General features: G+C 29.7%; 5 protein-coding genes across 7 annotated transcripts in view; all 5 read left to right on the top strand.

The window, feature by feature from the left end:
• Positions 1-1,280, top strand: part of LOC101503611 (coatomer subunit alpha-1-like) — a 5,048-nt gene extending 3,768 nt beyond the window's left edge. Inside the window, exon 4 of the mRNA XM_073367960.1 lies at positions 1-1,280. This exon is cut by the window's left edge and continues 3 nt beyond it. Within this exon, the coding sequence (XP_073224061.1) occupies positions 1-841 (841 nt within the window). The 3' untranslated portion in view covers positions 842-1,280.
• Positions 1,281-5,081: 3,801 nt separating this feature from the next.
• LOC101503056 (uncharacterized) lies at positions 5,082-9,426 on the top strand. Of its 2 annotated transcripts, none has more exons than XM_004496090.4 (6): positions 5,082-5,224; positions 6,203-6,293; positions 6,402-6,961; positions 7,666-7,821; positions 7,937-8,297; positions 9,094-9,426. In XM_004496090.4, the coding sequence occupies exons 3-5, from the start codon at positions 6,407-6,409 to the stop codon at positions 8,294-8,296; spliced, it is 1,071 nt and encodes a 356-aa protein (XP_004496147.1). In that variant the 5' UTR covers positions 5,082-5,224; positions 6,203-6,293; positions 6,402-6,406; the 3' UTR covers position 8,297; positions 9,094-9,426. The 2 variants fall into 2 exon arrangements, with proteins under 2 accessions (XP_004496147.1, XP_004496146.1); XM_004496089.4 differs by having other exon boundaries at positions 5,122-5,224; positions 6,189-6,293.
• A 291-nt stretch (positions 9,427-9,717) lies between these two features.
• LOC101502744 (atypical leghemoglobin 2-1-like) lies at positions 9,718-11,703 on the top strand. Its single transcript, XM_004496088.4, has 4 exons — positions 9,718-9,952; positions 10,486-10,600; positions 10,762-10,881; positions 11,329-11,703. The coding sequence occupies exons 1-4, from the start codon at positions 9,855-9,857 to the stop codon at positions 11,458-11,460; spliced, it is 465 nt and encodes a 154-aa protein (XP_004496145.1). The 5' UTR covers positions 9,718-9,854; the 3' UTR covers positions 11,461-11,703.
• A 2,095-nt stretch (positions 11,704-13,798) lies between these two features.
• LOC101502441 (atypical leghemoglobin 2-1-like) lies at positions 13,799-15,970 on the top strand. 2 transcript variants are annotated; one of them, XM_073367724.1, is made up of 5 exons: positions 13,801-14,016; positions 14,664-14,801; positions 14,915-15,029; positions 15,138-15,257; positions 15,612-15,970. In XM_073367724.1, the coding sequence occupies exons 1-5, from the start codon at positions 14,003-14,005 to the stop codon at positions 15,759-15,761; spliced, it is 537 nt and encodes a 178-aa protein (XP_073223825.1). In that variant the 5' UTR covers positions 13,801-14,002; the 3' UTR covers positions 15,762-15,970. The 2 variants fall into 2 exon arrangements, with proteins under 2 accessions (XP_073223826.1, XP_073223825.1); XM_073367725.1 differs by lacking the exon at positions 14,664-14,801 and having other exon boundaries at positions 13,799-14,016.
• An 853-nt stretch (positions 15,971-16,823) lies between these two features.
• Positions 16,824-18,978, top strand: part of LOC101497287 (uncharacterized) — a 5,959-nt gene continuing 3,804 nt past the window's right edge. Inside the window, exons 1-6 of the mRNA XM_073366874.1 lie at positions 16,824-16,922; positions 17,312-17,453; positions 17,748-17,942; positions 18,098-18,220; positions 18,749-18,786; positions 18,888-18,973. Of these exons, the coding sequence (XP_073222975.1) occupies positions 16,909-16,922; positions 17,312-17,453; positions 17,748-17,942; positions 18,098-18,220; positions 18,749-18,786; positions 18,888-18,973 (598 nt within the window). The 5' untranslated portion in view covers positions 16,824-16,908. The remainder of the gene's footprint in view (positions 16,923-17,311; positions 17,454-17,747; positions 17,943-18,097; positions 18,221-18,748; positions 18,787-18,887; positions 18,974-18,978) is intronic.

Below are 18,978 nucleotides of genomic sequence, written 5' to 3'. Positions count from 1 at the left end.
CCGACAACTTGGGATAAGAAATTTTGCCCCCTTGAAATCGATGTTTCTTGATCTTCATACTGGCAGTCATTCCTATCTGCGTGCCTTTTCATCTGCTCCAATCATACCACTTGCAGTTGAAAGAGGTTGGACTGAGTCATCTCCTGCAAATGTGAGAGGCCCCCCAGCACTTCCTTTCAAATTGTCTCAGCTGGATGAAAAGCTTAGAGCTGGTTATAAGTTTTTTACTGCCGGGAAATTCACTGAGGCTCTTAAGACGTTTGTTAATATTCTTCATACAATTCCTTTGATTGTGGTGGAGTCAAGGAGGGAAGTGGATGATGTGAAGGAACTGATTATCATAGTCAAAGAGTATGTTTTGGGTCTGCAGATGGAGCTGAAGAGGAGAGAAACTAAGGACAATCCAGTAAGACAGCAGGAGCTTGCTGCTTATTTCACTCACTGCAACCTTCAGGCACCTCACTTGAGGCTAGCTTTGTCCAATGCAATGAGTGTCTGCTTTAGGGCAAAGAACCATGCCACTGCTGCTAACTTTGCTAGGAGGCTACTTGAGACAAATCCCACCATTGAAAACCAAGCGAAGACAGCAAGGCAAGTGCTGGCAGCTGCAGAAAGAAATATGACTGATGCCACACAGTTGAACTATGATTTCCGAAACCCATTTGTAATTTGTGGTGCAACCTATGTGCCCATCTATCGAGGACAGAAGGATGTTTCTTGCCCATATTGTACTTCTCGTTTTGTGCTAAGCCAGGAGGGGCAGCTTTGTACTGTTTGTGATATTTCAGTGATAGGGGCTGATGCTTCTGGACTGCTCTGTTCACCTTCCCAGGTACGCTGATTGAGCAATAGGACCAGGAGCATTTTGTCAAATTTTGTTTCAGGTCAATTTTCTGCACTAGATAGATCCCTATTGTTTAGTTAATATTTTCATGGGACTGTGGTAGAAGCAAGAAATAGTCAAGAGGAATTACTGTTTGCTCTTCAGCTTACTCTTTTGTTCAGTCAAAAATGATTTTCAATGTAATAAATCCATTTCGTATCTTGAGGGTTGTTAGTTTTTCATACACAAGAAAGTGAAAGGTTGTACTTGGATCAAATTTATGGTTATAGGCTTATATGCATGACTCAATTGTGCGTTTTGTGGCGTAGTACATGTCACGTGTGCTCAATTGGGCTTTAGTCCCTTGGTTACAAGAATATCATGTTTCTTTGTAAATTACTAAATTCCTTATTTGATTGTCAGTTCATGCAATTTAGTTATTTACTCTTTTGTCTTCTGGGCAGGGTTACTCTGATTTCTTACATATTGCTATTTTCTATACCTGCTTTAAAAATTGTCTTTTAAATTATTAGTCGCTCTAGTTAAGAATTGTAAAAAGAATAAAGTTCAAAAGAGTATTTGGTAGTTTGTCTAAAAAAGAGTATTTTGATAGCATTCCTTAATTGTGCACTGTTTACCACCTGACAGGGATACCTGGTTTGAACTCTGGCATTTTAGAGTAATATCTTTAAAAAAAATACCTTTTATTAATTCTATCATCAATAAAAATATTTGAGTGCTAAGGGAGACTTCTTACAATTTATAAAGATTTCGATTGCGCAATGGGCTCTCTTGGATGTTCTGCCCCATTGTATGATTTTTGTTTAATCTCGTATTGAATTTATTTTCCCTGAATACATATATTATAGACTTTTCTTTTTTGACTGAAAAATATACTCCACTCAAATGTCAAACCAAAAATGCAATATGTTAGGCAAATATCTACTAGCCAAATTGAGTGGATTAGAAATTTAAAAACAGCAAACCTAGCTAAAGAGATGTGTCATTGTATTAGCTGAGGTCAATGGCTCGGTCCTTGTTACTAACTAACAAATCGTGCTCTCCACAAATGAGTATTATGGGGAACACCTAAATATATTTTGTAAAGGAAATCAATTATATTCTCATATATGAATGTTGTGGCCCTAACCCGTTCTCCACATACTGGCTTTCTTGATAGTGATAGTATCATTAACTTGATGGAGGGTTCACCAAGTAAAGCACGCCTTGTGAGTTGTGACCAACTTAAGCCTTTAAGGAAGTCTACCGTGGGAAATATCTTGCCTACTTTAAGCATTGAGCTAATAAGTAATCAATGTTGGACAATGATATCCATCATCCCTGTATGGCAAGGACAGTAATCATATTGAAACCTTTGGAACTTCTAAATTCCATGCCTCCCATAAATTTTAGCTTGCATAAAGAAGTCCTCTTTATCAAAGTGTGCATCTTAAGCTAAGAGTTTCTATGGATCACTATTCAACCATCTCCCCCTTCTTGTGTTAAATTTACTTCAATGCTGACATGGCAGCAAAAAGCTCGATAATACTCCTTCTTCCATGGGGCCTAGAGGCCCTTGAAACCACCAAAGAAAAAGCAGGCCTAGTTGCATGTATTCTCTCTTTCATTATAAAATGCTTGACCTTCGTAAAAAAAATGATAAAATGCTTTACCTTCTACTCTCATTTTTGTACTCCTTAATCCTAACAAGGGGGCGGAATTTTTTTTCAAAAGCTTTCGTTAATATTAGGGGAAGTTCTAAGAAATTGGAAGTTGACTTTGTCTAACTCCAACAAATTCATCCTTCCAATTTACTGGAACAAAATAATAAATTAACAAAGTCAACTTTCGGAACATTGATTTGGTGTCACATTGATTTTCATCAAATTCAAACATTAAATTTAGATAACACAATTTCATTGCGGCAAATTCAAAATTAACTTTTTCATAATTTCGAAAAATTTAAACTCCGAAAAGTTTGTTGAAATCTAAATTTGTTCCGACAATTTTAAAATTTAGTTTTCCAAAATTGCAGAAACTCAATTTTTAATTTGCCAAAACAATTTTTCAATTCCGATAATTTGAATTTTTTTGCCCTGTTTATTTTTCGATCTTATTTTATGTTTATTTTAGACATAATTATATCAGAACTTATTTAATTGTGATATATTTGTCTTTTATTTTTTATTTCTTGTTGAGGTCTTATCTTTTAAAACGTTAAAGTTAGTCATCTTTTAATTTTTTTATTAAAAAAATGTTGAGGTGGCATATCACCTGTAATTATTATTTATAATTTTATTTTTTGAATATTTTTTATTAAAAATAAAGAAATCCATAAAATCTTTATGACCTTCATGTTCAAATACATCCCTAAATTTTTTTTTAACAATTTTAAATTTATTTTGTTATCGATCAATATATTTTATCAATTTAAATATTATAATGAATGAAAACTATTTTTTAATAAAAATAAATTTTGTATAGATTATTTGTATAAGTTATATTGTAGAGCTTAATATTTATGTAATAATTTAAAAATGTGTGTTACTTTTAAGTAAATGACACAGTTTGTGTCATACCCATTAAAAAATGACGTGGACTCCGATGTTTTGATTAATGACAAATTACAGGTTATGTATCTGGGTTTGGACACAGTTAAGTGTTTTTGAATGAAGACAAAGGTAATTTTTTTTTTAAATGTTAAAACTCCAAGATTGTTTTTATTTTGAATTGGGGCCGATTATCTCACACTAATTAATTTTTTATATAGAAAAGTACATGTTTTTTTTAATGAATTTGACGAGCTTTTTATTAATTATTGCTATACTGAGTAAAATAATTAATTATCGAGATTATTTTAACCGGCCCCGACCATTGACAATTTTGTAGCATGCACCACACCAAATTACCCTTTCCGTCTCTCAAGAGATTATTGTGTAAAATGTCAATTACTCCATCTGATCCACGATAGTTAGAAAAATTCACACAAATTAAGAAATAATGATACATAACATATGTTAGCAAAATTCTTAGAATTATATTAGATATTTTTTTATTTTTTAAAAGTTGAATATATAATTTAAAAAATAAAATTTATATATTTGATTTCATAATATGTGTCTTTGGAGTATTTAATATGGTGGATGCTTCACTTATTTAGGACTAAACTAAATAGGTATCTCTATTATGGAGGAGAAGTTTTGGGTGCTTATGAGAATTGTAGTTATGGAAGCACCATGCGCTTTTATAAAAAATTTCCAATGAGATGAATTGTTATCGTGAGAGTTGAGAGGAATAACATAGCTCTTCTCTAGCACGACTATTTTGTTATACATAGGGTTCATGGCAGGCAGCAAAATGCAAAGCCAATTCCTATTTCCTGTTGAAGTTTAATATTAGAATATTGTCCTCCAATTTATCTTGTATTGTAAAATGATATCATTTAAAAATTCAACATTCCACAAATTTCGTCACTTTTCATTTTCTCCTTTATGATTACTGTCCATGGTGGAAATATTCATTCAGTATTCTCCAGGATCGTGATTGGTCAATAAGGTGAGTTATTGGTAAAATTTTAATGAAGGGTATTATATGAATGATAAAATTGAAAATTGAAAAATTAGTTAAAATTACTTATAACAAAAATAAAAAAAGCAAGCAACGGAGGGAATATGATTTATTGATTTTACATTTCTTTAAAGTATGAATCAATTTAAAAAATCAATATTCACCGTAATATAAATAAAAGAAAGAAATGAATTGAAAAATGAAAATTTAAAAAGTACTAAGAACAAATATGAAAATCCAAATGAATCCTTGTCTTTTCTTTTGAGGGGAGGGCGTATGTTTTTCATATATGAGGATATATATCAAAGAAAATTTTATCTTATATTTCATAATTATATTCTTATCCTACATTTTTTTAAACAAATTATTTATTTTATTATTTTTACAAAAAAAATTATTCCACTTTTACCTTATTCAGCTGTGTTTCAGAAATTTAAAATTTAAAATTTCTAAAATATAAATATATATTAAAAATGTTATTTTAAAATTTTCAGAATATAAATGTGTTCAGAGTTAAAATGTTTTAAATATATTTGTGATTTAGAAAATTCAAAATTTAAATTTATTATAAATGGTGATTTTTAACTTTTTATTTTAAAAAAAATAATGATAAAATAAAGTTTCCATTAAATATTAAAAGTGGGCGTAATAGGGTAAAATTTTGTATATCGAAATTGGGGTAAAACTTATTGCAGCCCAAACTTTGTCTGGTTTGGGCTCTGACTGAAAAAGAACACTAACGTTAATTATTGTCACCCTCTCATTCCAAAACTCTAGGAACTATACTATCCCTTTTTACTTGTTTCCGCCGCCGCCTCACGTCCCTTGCCGGAGGTATGTCTCTTCATTATTCAATCTCTATTTCCCATTTCTGTGTTGTGTGGTTTCTCTCGATTTTAAGCTGTTGTCATTGGTTTCAATTTTTATTGAATTATTGTTTCTAAGTTTATCTCGAATTCAAACTGTGGTTTTAAGGTTTATTTCTGATTGAGTTAGGATTCAATTTGTGGAACTGGTTTAATAAGTTTGCTGATACAGAAAGGTTGAATTGGAGACAATGGATTGTTTGTGTTGTGAAGTTGATACAATGTTTAACTTGGAAGGAAAATTCGGATTGTTAGCAGTAAATCATCATGTATATATGGGATCATTCTTTTGTACTTTCATTTTTTATTCACATTTGTAATTAATTTTGTGGAAATTTGTTTGTACTGATTTATAGGGAAGTAACTTGAATTTTATGTTAGTAGGGTTGGAGTTTTCAGAATGAAGCGGTTGATTCTATAGTTAGCTCTTCTGAAACAAGGTTCTATAGAAACATGTGAAGTTAGTAGATTAATTCTCTAGGACCTATGAAGATTGTGGAGCGGGAGGTAGTGAAATTTTAGATGAATACTAAAAAACTGGATTTCGAATACTGTATTTAAAACCAATTCAAGGAAAAACTGGATTTTGGGCCGACCCACGTGAAAACTAGGTTTTACGCCAACCCACTTCTAAACCAGATTTTTGTACTGACCCATTTTAAAACCAGCTTTTTAAGTGTATGATTGTTGTTGTTTAGCTGTCCCCATTTGTAATACCTGAAAAGGATTTTGCAGTTATGACAATGGTAATATCTAGTTCACACATGCAACCTTTATGTTCCGGTTCTTGTCATCATTATTCATGATAATTGATTGATATTTTAAATGGCCTGTCAAATATTTCTATCTTAATCATATTCTCATAGATACCATTGGAACAGTGTAATTTCCCTTTTTAATGTCCAAGTTGATTATTATTTGTATTTAAATAGTTTGCATCCCTTAGGCCAGGGTCTTGGATCCACCACTAGTCGTCGTTCCACCATAATCAATCAGCATCGTTGCCATCAATCACCGTGCAACCTTCCACTTCCACGGTAGCCACCATTTTCCTCCATTCTTCATATACTCAAATTTTAATATTAATCAATAATAACATCTCTTTTTTATTTATTTGTTTTATTTATTTATTTCCTCTTTCAAAGTGAAAATGAAGAGAATGATAGCAATAGGATTCGAAGGTTCAGCAAACAAAATAGGTGTTGGTGTAGTAACCCTAGATGGAACAATTCTTTCAAATCCACGCCACACATATATAACACCACCTGGTCAAGGTTTTCTTCCAAGAGAAACAGCACAACACCATCTCCAACACATTCTTCCGCTTGTTAAATCAGCTTTGGAAACAGCACAGATAACTCCACAAGAAATTGATTGCATTTGTTACACTAAAGGTCCTGGTATGGGAGCTCCATTACAAGTTTCTGCTATTGTTGTCCGCGTGCTTTCACAGCTTTGGAAGAAACCTATTGTTGGTGTTAATCATTGTGTTGCTCATATTGAAATGGGTAGGATTGTAACTGGGGCGGATGACCCTGTTGTATTGTATGTTAGCGGTGGTAATACTCAGGTTATTGCATATAGTGAAGGACGGTATCGAATTTTTGGGGAGACTATTGATATTGCTGTTGGGAATTGTTTGGATCGGTTTGCTAGGGTTTTGACACTTTCTAATGATCCTAGTCCTGGATATAACATTGAGCAGGTGATTTTTCTAATTATCTATTTTATTTACATTGTTTGTTACTCATGTATGATATATGATTATGAAGGATATTTTTGTTTTAATTTTTCATGAGTTGGGTTGAAACTTGGGAGCATGATGTGCTTGTTTTTATCTGGAAAAAGGGAATTGAATGTGATTATCTTTTTCACTTTGGGATTTCTGATATAGGAGTTGGTGCTTTTGATTCTGTGTTATTGACATATTAGACTGTGATAAATAAATTTGATCTTTCTTTTCAAGCTCCAACAAAGTGGTATCTTAATTTTTATCCATTTTGAAGACTCATGTTTCCTATTTTTACTTTAATTACAAAATTACCACTAGTTTTCACTTTTATCGATATTTTTTTAAGATATTTTTTTTGCACTAAATAAGTGAAAAAAATAGTTGTTCTTCGGATAGACTGTCTAACCAGATAGACTGTATCCTTACAAATATTTGAAAACAGGAAATTAAATGAAAATATAGTGGTAGTTTTGTAATTCTAAGTAAAAACATGAAGACATAAAGTATTCTATCAAACCAATCAGGCCTCAATTTTTTTACAGTGTTCATTTACTATTTTAAAAAACAATTTTTACACTGAATGTATGGTCTTGTCGTGTTTTATCATGCTTAACTGATTAATGTTGTCATGAGTTGATCTGTTTGAACTTGCCTTATATAGTTTTCTTATCCTCCAGCTTGCGAAGAAAGGGGATAAATTTATAGACATTCCTTATGTTGTGAAAGGGATGGATGTATCTTTTAGTGGAATATTAAGCTATATTGAAGCAACTGCTGTCGAAATGTTAAAGAATAATGAGTGCACACCTGCAGACTTATGCTACTCTCTGCAGGTAAATTTCATTCGTGTTGATCCCTTTCGAGCTTTTCCTCCGGGTATATTGTATAGTTTTATTCATATAATAATTAATGACAATTTGTGAGTTGATATTTCTTAGTATATTGTAGGAGACACTATTTGCTATGCTGGTGGAGATAACCGAACGGGCCATGGCTCATTGTGACACAAAAGATGTTCTTATAGTTGGAGGTGTAGGTTGCAACGAGCGCTTGCAAGAGATGATGAGAACAATGTGCTCTGAACGTGGTGGAAGGTTGTTTGCCACTGATGATAGGTACTGCATTGATAATGGTGCAATGATAGCATATACCGGTCTCCTTGAATTTGCCCACGGTGCGTCGACTGCACTGGAGGATTCTACATTCACCCAGCGGTTCCGGACAGATGAAGTCAAAGCAATCTGGAGAGAAGCAAGTTTGGCAAAATCGAATAGTCTTGTAGACAAATCATCTGATTTTCAATCTTGAGGTGTGTGCTCGTTTCCTTGTGCACAAATATATTATTTATATTCTCAGCTAAGAATATAAATGTCTGTTTTTATTATGTAATTTTTTTTTTTATTTCTATTCAATAGTCAAGCTTAGGTGGGAAATTTCAATATGCTAATAAGTTAAATCCATTCATTTTGTTTTGCAAGCCTTCCTTCTTTTACCCAAGCTCTTGTATGTGTCAAAATGGTCTTAGCTGCATCATTTCAAAACTTACAACATTCTACAAATTTTGACTAGGGGATTAAAACTGAATTTTAGGGAAACTTGTCATGTGAGCCTAACTTGTTTGTTTGCAAGATGTTTTTGAGGGTTCAAAAACCCTTATGGAATATCCCTCACCACATATATTCCCTATCATTTCCCTTTAATGATGGGGATTCTCTTAGTTCCTTGCAATGTAGACAATTGCAAAACTTGGAAAATAACAAATTCCACTAAGCTATATAGTGCTTAAGCACTGCTAGTCTGCTGCAGCCGCAATTCAACAATACTTTGTGGTAATCAGCGTATTGCGAAACAACAGTTGTTTGTTAAAATTATGATACACTAGTGTTATAATGCCCCTATATCCACCATTTGACAATCTTGGTCCTAGTATAAAAAAGGAGACAAACTAATGGGACTGAGCCTTCTCTAAAAATTATCAATCTATCTATATATCTAAATTATTACTATTCGGTTTATATTAACAAATCTGTGAAAAACAAGCTGTATAATTGATTATTGCATGTTTTCATTATATAAGAAATTTATTTTCCCTTCTGACCTCACAGGTTTGAGTACTCAATTGTGACCGAGAGGTGTGAAATGGAATGGCCATGGGACTAATTGATATCCATAGTCAAGTACATTAAATTTATTGGCAGGGTAAATTTATGTATGAAGAAACTCTTCAATTTGTTTCATATCAAGGGTGTAAAGCTCCCTTTCCCCACCTCTCATAGGATATGAAAAATTTCACTTTTTCTGCTTTTCTTGATATTGATAATGTGCCACAAAACCATAGTTTTACATGTTGCTTATTACACCCGTTGTTGAAATGAATTAGAAACTATAGTGTACTACTATTGATCATCCAATCCACTATGTGACATTATTATGAAAAACATTCATGGCTTCCTCAAAAAGTTTGAGAGATTGGAGTTTATAGAGATTGGAGTTTATTTATACTAAAAGTGAAAACAACCCTATTACACTAAAAATAATTTCACCTGAAAATAGATGATAGATTATTATTATTATTATTATTATTATTATAAAATTGTACTAGAGTGTGTTATTAGTTTTTTTTAAAACTTGATAGTTACCGATATTTACCTGAGAAACTGCAAATGATCATATTCAATATTTTAAAATGGTTGAATTATTTATTTAATCATCTTATAGTAATTGCCTCACCCCATAAGCCAAAAAAAACTTCAAATAATAACAATAGCTCTTCATATTCCCCAAACCTTCTAAAACAAGTATTAGATGTATATAAAATAGAAATAACAAAAGGAAACAAAAAAGACCAAATAATAATAATAATACCATGGATGTTTTCACCGAGAAGCAAGAGGCTTTGGTGAATAGTTCATGGGAAGCATTCAAGAAAAACATTCCTCACCTTAGCATTCTGTTCTATACCTTGTAAGTTTTCTTTGTCTATGTCTCTCCTTTCGATCTTTGTCATTTTCAGTTATAGTGTGATTATCTATTGCAAAAGTATGTGATAGGATATAAGTACTATGGGTCCAAATATGTGAGGGATTTCTATAACATCTTTTGATAGTTGCTTATTCAACCTCCAATGTTTGTTCATTTTTTCGCCTTTTTTATTTATCGAATTTTAGCTTCTTGTAGTATATTTGGAGACAAGAAAGCAAACAAGGGGACGAATGAACAATCACTGTTAATTATTATATACATAATATATATAAAGCTGGCACAATATTTCAATTGGTTGAAGTGGTTGTAGACTATTTCGAATGCTTGCAACTAATAGTTAAATGATGCGAGGACTAACCATTGTAACAATTAATGGATGAATCGAAAGTAAAGTTTAATGTATTTTAGAATTATTTATGCAACAAATTATGTATGTAGTTTTTTTCCTTTAAATCAAATATACACTTATAGATAGTATACGTGTGACATTTTGGTTTTGGTTTGATTGAAAAAAGGATATTGGAGAAAGTACCAGAATCAAAGGAAATGTTCTCATTTTTAAAAGACTTTGATGGAATACCACATAACAATACAATTCTTGAGGCGCATGCTGAAATGATTTTTGACATGGTTAGTGCAATTCATGGTAAAAATAGTATCCAAATCCTATGAACATGTTTCCAATTATTTTTTAGAAATGTTTTCAATTAGTATTTCGTCATGTCCTATGATACACCTTTTCCACAACAAAAAAGATTCATGTCTATGATACTATGCTTTTTGAATTATAGACACGTGATGCAGCTGTTCAGCTCCGATCAAAAGGAAAGATAGATTTGGCCGATGATGTTACATTAGAATATTTAGGCTCTGTCCACGTTCAAAAAGGAGTAATTGATCATCATTTTTTGGTATAATACTTCCTAATTTTATATAAAGTTATATATGCAATATTATTAGTTACTCATTTTAAATGTTTTATGCGAGCAATTCATTTTTCAGAAAAATGCTATGGACACTAGTTAATGAATTAAAATTTTATAGCGATTAAAAATATATTTAATTCTTACAAATATAATGGATGAAATGATTTCATTACAATAATTTCTTATTCTTTAACATATATTATACTTTAAATTTTTAGTTGTTCTGTGGAACTGATTAAGGAATGAAAAAAAACAATAATAAAAAAAAAATCATAGAATTCAGTATATTGTATATTACTAATTTTAAAAACTATATTTTTCAAAATAAAATTTACTATTTTAATTCTTTATTTAGTGCACAAATAGGATGTTATCAATTTTCTTTAATTAAATATTAGAGCTAATTAGCTAACCAAAGCTATTATTTTATAGGTATTTAAAGAAGCAATGTTGAAAACAATAAAGAAAGCAATGGATGATAAATGGAGTGAGGAATTGAGTTGTGCTTGGAGTATACCATATGATGAATTGGCAGCTTCAATTAAGAAGGCAATGGGATGGTGAAGTTGGAAACCAATCATAAACAAGTTTATAATATGTGATTTTGATTTCACTAAAACTTGTTAATATAAAACAAGTTTCTTTTACAAATGTCAATTAAAAATAAGTTAGTCACGGGCAACCTTGAATTATTTTTATGTCCTTCGCCTCTCAAGAAAAAAATTATGTCATCTAAACACTTATGTACCTTGTAAAAAAAATAAAGTATGCGACTTTAAATATATGTTAAAATTAATTTTAGTGGAAGACGGTGACAAAACTTTCATAATGTATGAGAAATTTATGAGATGTTATATCATTTAACAAAAAGCATGGCAAGCCAGTAATCGGAATTCATGCAAACACAATCACTATGCTACAAATAATTGATTATAAAAACACTTTCATGCTCCCTCTCTCTTGCTTGGATATATGACAGAAGATATGCATTTGAAGGAAGACATCACATAGTCAATATTATTATTATCTTTTTAGGAATATATAAGCAATACAAACAATGTAAGGTGTTTTTGAAAATTCTTTTTGTTTTTTTTGTCAAAATAAGAATATACAGTTGCATAATGCTCCCTCGTAGGTTTCTTAATTAATGAGTTAAATAACTTCCAAAGAGATTTAAGCAGTGGTCGTCGTAAGTCCAAGTCTAAAAACTAACATAACTTTATTAATTTACACATATTTGTCTATAAAATTTAATCGCTTAATGTTATTTTATTTTGATTTAGATATATTTTTTATTCTTACAAATATGTTTTATTTTGATTTTAGCATCTATAACGTTTTTTTGTTTGATTTATATCCTTGTAAATATTAATAAGTTTTTTAAAAAAAATTATGAATCTTTTTTAATAAAAAAACAGTGACATGACTAATTTTAAATGAAATGACATATAGTGATTGTGTAATTGTTGTTTAATAAACAATATTTAATATTTGAAATTAATATTTATTTTATTAACTCATTGAATTATTTAATTAAAAATTTAAAACTAAATAATTAATCAATAAATCAATTAAATATTAAACATTCAATAATATTTATCTTCAACGACAAAAAACATATTTAAACATTTTTCAGGATAGAGCATTAAAAAGAAATTTCAAGGTTTAACACTAAAAAAGACTATATATTAACTCGCACGTTAATTTAATATATTAGTGACTATATAATAATAATAATAATAATAATAATAATAATAATAATAATAATAATAATATGTAATTTAAAATTAAAGTGATTTTGTTTTAGAGTATAACATACTCAAGCATTTTTGTGTTAAAAAGTAAATATATTTTTTAATAACTATATACAGGTTAAGTTTGCTTTAACGCAAAGAAGAAAAATGTAAAACTTTGTTGACTAATATAATTTATGTAAAGTATATTGAAATAAGAGATTATTCATAAGATTTTGCAACTTTTGAGATGCAATTTTTGTCTTTAATAATTATTTAACATGGTCAAGAAACTTTAAGAGTGGATTTATTCATTTTCAAATATTTAATATTATTCATCTTTATGTTGTTTTGATTATAATTTATATTTTTTTTAACTATAAAAAGAAGAAAAAGAATACTATGAAAGATGAATTCAACATCATAGAGAAAAAACTCATCTCCTATGCTATGATAGTTAAATACATGATCTTCAACAATAATTTGACAACAAAAGAACAATATTATTGAAATATATGTGAACTTAGAATAAGTCACACAAATGGATGTGAGTTGGTTGCATTTCATAATGTCTTTATCATTGTTAAGTGAATTGACTCAAACGCAAGAGAGTGATTGAAAAACCGTGGAACTTGTATAGTGATGTTTTGAAGATATTTGGTGGTTTGTTATGTATGAGTTATAAAACTAAAATGTTTGATGAGAGTGTTTAAGTGTATTGATGAATCATTAAGTGATAAATTGAAGTTTAAATTGCAAAAAGTATGAGATAATTGTATTTAATTGGATAGATAAATAAAAAGATTTGCGTTACTAAAACAAAATAAAATGAAAGTAAGAGAGGAAAGAAATACTGAAATAGTATGCTTTAGAAAATGTCCCACTTGAATTTTTATGAGTAATATTCGAATATGTAACATAGATAGATATGAATTGTTTCTAATAGAATTTAAGATTATCTGATGATAATAATCATAATAGATTCTCTAATAATAATAATAATAATAATAATAATAATAATAATAATAATAATAATAATAATAAATTATCCTTAACAAACAAACACACGAACTTCTCATTCCATATGTGGCTGGTGGTAGTATAATTATGATATTTAATTTTGGACTGCAATACCATTGATCCTTCACATGAATGAAAAGAAAGACACTTTCAAATTGTATTTCCAAAATTGGACCGCACGGATATCACAAGTAAAAAACACTTTCAAATTGTGATTTCCAAAAGAAACCCTCTCAAGAGAGCAAAAGGCTCTTAATAGGAGTTAATGGTGTAACTTTCTTCATTTTTCTTGTAATATGTTATAAGTATCTCTTAAGTTGTGTTACATTCTTCAGTTCATATATAGAAGCATAATGGCTATGTCAAGGTAAATCTTCTCTTTTGTTATTTCTTAAATAATACCGCTTCACATATTTCATTAGATATCTTAGTTAGTTTATATTGTTAGAATTAATCTTAGTTTGTTAAATAATTCTTAGTCTATTAACTAGTTAACTAATTTTGATGGTTAAACAAGCCTATTATCAAGTTAGTTTGTTACCTTGGTCTTACTATGCGCTCGTTTTGAAGTGATTGTTTTTTTTCTCGTAGTGAATTGTTCACTTGTAGAATTATTATTTTTCACCAAGTTTAGAATATCAAATTTATTACTCACATTTTCTAATAATTTGGAAGGTCTTGATGTTGCAAGTGATCCTATTTTATTGCTAATATTAATTGGTTTTTTTGGATTTAGAAACAACCAACCAATCATCATATTTTGCGGGTTTAAGTTGACTCTCGCATAAGATTGCGGAGATAATTTTGATTGTGTCAATTACACTAAAATTTTGTAGAATCGTATTATATATTTTAAAATTTTAAAATGTCGAATATTTACTTAATTATCTTTTAATAATTGTCTGGCCCCACAAGAAAAAAAAATACTTCCAACAACAATCACAATAGCTCTTGGCAGTCTCCAAATTTTATCCATACACAAGTATTAGATGTATGTGAGTTGTTGCATCATAGAATACAAATAACAAAAAAACCAAATAATAATAATAATACCATGGATGCTTTAACCGAGAAGCAAGAGGCTTTGGTGAATAGTTCATGGGAAGCATTCAAGAAAAACATTCCTCACCTTAGCATTGTGTTCTATTCATCGTAAGTCTTCTTTTGATCTATGGCCTCTCATTTTGATTATTTATGTATCAAATATACACTTATAGATAGTATATATACGTGTGACACTTTGGTTTTGGTTTAATTGAAAAAAGGATATTGGAGAAAGCACCGGAATCAAAGGACATGTTCTCATTTTTAAAAAACTTTGATGGAATACCACATCAAAATTCAACTCTTGAGGCGCATGCTGAAAAGATTTTTGACATGGTAAAAGTTGTATCAATTTTTGTTGTGTTGATTATATATCATGTACTATGATACACCTTTCACAAGAAATAAAAAATGTGGCATGATACTATGGTTTATGAATTGTAGACACGTGACGCAGCTATTCAACTTCGAGCAAAAGGGAAGATAGATTTGGCAAATGATGTTACATTAGAATATTTAGCCTCTGTCCACGTTCAGAAAGGAGTAACTGAACAACATTTCGTGGTATTCTATTCCCTAATTTTACATTAAGTTTTATATGAGCAGTTCATTTCTTAGACAAATGTTTTGGACTTTGGTTAACAATGATTTTTTTTTTTGTTGCTGAAAACATAGTTTTTGAAAAATATAATGCATGGAATGATATGATTTTCAATTACAAAATTTCTAGAATTTCTTATTATTTAACATTCACCTTTAAAATTTTAGTTTTTCTAAGGAACCGATTAAGGAATAAAAAAAACATTATTTTAAATAATAGAATTTAGTAATTTTAATTTATATATTTTATTTAGTGCACAAAATGTAGGTTATTATTTTGCTTGAAAGCAAGATGAGAGGAAAGCTAATCTTTTGTAGGTGTTAAAAGAAGCAATGTTGAAAACAATAAAGAAAGCAATGGATGATAAATGGAGTGAGGAATTGAGTTGTGCTTGGAGTATACCCTATGATCAACTGGCTGCTACAATTAAGAAGGCAATGGGATGGGAACTTGGAAACCAATCATAAACAACTTTTAATACATTATTTTGATTTCACTAAAACTTGTTAAAACAAGTTTCTTTTACAAATGTCACGAAAAATAAGTTAGTCACGGCCAACTTTTAAATTATTTTAATGCCTTTCTATACAATTATAAAATATTTAGATTTAAATTCGAGATAGTGTAAAAATTCTATGTTTGAATTCGAGATATAATAAATTAGTCGGTATAACAATTTGTGTATTTTTAATTTTAAACGAGCATAGAAAATGTTTTCACTAAAAAAAAATACAATGTTTCACACAGATTTATTCTCAAAAATAAATTCAGACAAGTCAAAATTGAATAAATTTTCCATTTCACTAACATGGCAACATATCAGATGTTTTTTTATTTTGGATGTCTTTAATGGCGATTAGTAACTGAGTTGTGGAAACAACGACCGGCCCATAAAGCTTCATAACCCATCCTTCCCACAATATAAATGATGAATTTTATCTTTGCACGCTAATTAAAATAATATATAAATAAACGAGATAATAATATTTTTATTAAATATCAGTGTATTTATAATTACTTTGAATGCAAAAAAGTGAGATATTGAATTGAGAACTGTGTACGTAAAATTGGAGAATATAATTAAAAGAAATATAATATCACGTTGAAAATAAAAATGAAAATAAAGAAATTTAAATAAGAGAACTATTGTAGATCGAATAAATAGGAGAACACTCAATTTTGTGTGAAAAGGGTTTTAAATATGTTTGAAAGTATATATAAATGCAAAACCTCCCAATTCTGGTCACTATTGTTCCCATGTGGCATTGCTTACTATGATGAACATTAAAAAAGATCTTCAGAGTTTGATTAGGATATTTAATTTTGGACTGCATTACCATTGATCTTTCATATGAATGAAAATGAGGAAACCTAAGTAGTTGACTAAAACGGGTATATTATATATAATTGGACCGCACTAACATTATAAGTCAAAATTCAAAAACACTTTCAAATTATGATTTCCAAAAGAAACCTTCTCAAGAGAGCAAAAGGCTCTTAATAATCGAAAATTCAAATTGTAAGTTAACATAACACCATATCTTATATATAAGCACTTCATTTTTCTTGTAATATGTTATACTTATCTTTCTTCGGTTCATATATAGAAGCATAATGGCCATGTCAAGGTAAATGTCCTCTTTTCTTATTTCTTAAACGATGTAAATACATAACTGATTTTAGCATGAACCATCAAATTTAAGATGTTAATCTTTTTGTGATATAATGTGAAAAATCATTTCTTATAAACTAAAAGAACTGAATGCAAACTTATACTCTTGTCTCCTCACAAGTAATTTTATTATGAATTTAGTAAATGCATTGTCTTTGTAAATAGTTCACATCTAACAAAAATCATTGATTGTATAGTTATTTCATGATGGCGATTGTAATTATGTAATGAGATGACATGACAACATTAATTACTCTTATTAATTATGTAAAGAGTATTACTAAGATTCTTAGATTTCCTTATTTATAAACAAATGTTGTGGCATGATATGATTCAATGGGGCAGTGACAAAGCTTATCATGAAAAGGAGAGACAATTGAAGGGTAGAAAAGAAAAGAGGAAAATAAAGAGTTCTAGTACTGGGCATAGCAGAGATAAATTTGAAGAGAGATTGGATTTCAAGTTCTATGACTTCAAGGCTCTTGAGGTTTTTCTCTTAGTCTCACTCTCTTACAATGATGCTCATCTTTACAATTATCTAATTCAAGTTTTTTTTGGAGTCATGTGATCAAAATATAATAGTAATAATTGTTGAATGTTTCTGTTCTTGGATGTGATGATTGTTCATTTTGTGAATTTGATAAATTGGATAAATTATGTGCTCCAGTTTTTTTTCTTTCAAATTTAATAATATATGTATTGTTTGGAAATACAATATTTTGGTTATCATTTTGTTCAATTAGTAATAATGGAGTTGTTTTATTTATTTATTATGATGTAGATTGAAAAAGGGTGGAACCAGCTTTTTGTTTCTATTATTTCTATGGAAACAGGGGAAACTATAGCCAAGTCTGGCAAAGCATTAGTTCAGAATGGTCAGTGTCATTGGGAAGACTCAATGTTAAGTACCATTTGGATTTCTGATTATTCTCATGAAGATAATGAAGCCTGCCTCCTTAAGCTTCTTGTAGCAATGGTTTGATTTTCTACCTTTGTTGCTTAATTACATTTGATTTATATCACAAAACATTTTCTATTTTCACTTTAAAAATAGAAGACAAGAAAAGAAGAAAAAAATAAGGTGACAATTCATAATAAAAAATGTTTTCAAATGACATTGTGATAATACAGGGATCTCCCAGGTTTGGGACCCTTGGGGAGGCTACCATTAATTTAGCAAGTTACATTGTACCAGAGACTTGCACTGCATCATTGCCTTTGATACAACATGGTTCACATGGGGCAATCTTACAAGTAAGGCTTTTATTGTTTATATTTAGTTTCATAGGGAGTAAGTGACAATAATTTCACCAACTCTAGGAGCTATATTTCTAGCTACTATTACTCCAGTGCTACTCTAGACAGTGACAGTATGAATTTGTATTGTTCATATGTTAATGCTTTTTTATTGCCTTGATATGGATTACCTTTTGACTAAGTAGATGTTTGATTTCACTTTTGGAGGAATAAAAAATGATTCTAAATATGTCAAATTGATTTGGACATGTTTGGATGTTCTCAATTAAAATTAATCTTGCTTCTAGAATTTTTAACTTTCGGCTCTATAATTGAATTTTAACCTAAAATTTACTGTTCAACTCACTTTCATATAGAATGTACCCGAACATGAAGTTACTACATTCAACTAACTTTTAGCCACAGTCAACTTTACAAAATCAATTTATTGAAAATTAATTGTTGTTACCGCAAAACCAAACACACCATGAAGCTACTATATAACAAAGCATATAATATGTACACCTTTATTCTTCGTTTTTACAGGTTAAAATTCAGTGCTTGACACCAAGAAGAAATTACAGGTCTGCTGTTTATGGAATAATGGCTTTATTCCTCTATAACTTAATCTATGTTTATGAATTATGATAATGAAATATGCATTCACTCTTATGAGATAGCGCAGAAAATATACAAATTCATATGGGGATGAAATGAGTGTTGGATATGATGATGTGGACAGTATATCCAATGCATCTGACACTACATTCAGCAGG

This window comes from Cicer arietinum, chromosome 4 (assembly GCF_000331145.2).
Source record: "Cicer arietinum cultivar CDC Frontier isolate Library 1 chromosome 4, Cicar.CDCFrontier_v2.0, whole genome shotgun sequence".
Lineage (NCBI taxonomy): Eukaryota > Viridiplantae > Streptophyta > Magnoliopsida > Fabales > Fabaceae > Cicer > Cicer arietinum.
The sequence above is the reverse complement of the archived record's forward strand: the minus strand, read 5'-3'. Positions and strand labels throughout refer to the sequence as shown.

Excerpts from the sequence above, each read along its gene's own strand:
- LOC101503056 (XM_004496090.4), top strand. The coding sequence starts at position 6,407 with ATGAAGAGAATGATAGCAATAGGATTCGAAGGTTCAGCAAACAAAATA. Across the intron at positions 6,962-7,665 it reads CTGGATATAACATTGAGCAG|CTTGCGAAGAAAGGGGATAA; the intron begins GTGATTTTTCTA and ends CTTATCCTCCAG. Across the intron at positions 7,822-7,936 it reads ACTTATGCTACTCTCTGCAG|GAGACACTATTTGCTATGCT; the intron begins GTAAATTTCATT and ends AGTATATTGTAG.
- LOC101502744 (XM_004496088.4), top strand. The coding sequence starts at position 9,855 with ATGGATGTTTTCACCGAGAAGCAAGAGGCTTTGGTGAATAGTTCATGG. Across the intron at positions 10,601-10,761 it reads CTGAAATGATTTTTGACATG|ACACGTGATGCAGCTGTTCA; the intron begins GTTAGTGCAATT and ends TTTGAATTATAG. Across the intron at positions 10,882-11,328 it reads TAATTGATCATCATTTTTTG|GTATTTAAAGAAGCAATGTT; the intron begins GTATAATACTTC and ends ATTATTTTATAG.
- LOC101502441 (XM_073367724.1), top strand. Across the intron at positions 14,802-14,914 it reads AGCATTGTGTTCTATTCATC|GATATTGGAGAAAGCACCGG; the intron begins GTAAGTCTTCTT and ends AATTGAAAAAAG. Across the intron at positions 15,258-15,611 it reads TAACTGAACAACATTTCGTG|GTGTTAAAAGAAGCAATGTT; the intron begins GTATTCTATTCC and ends AATCTTTTGTAG.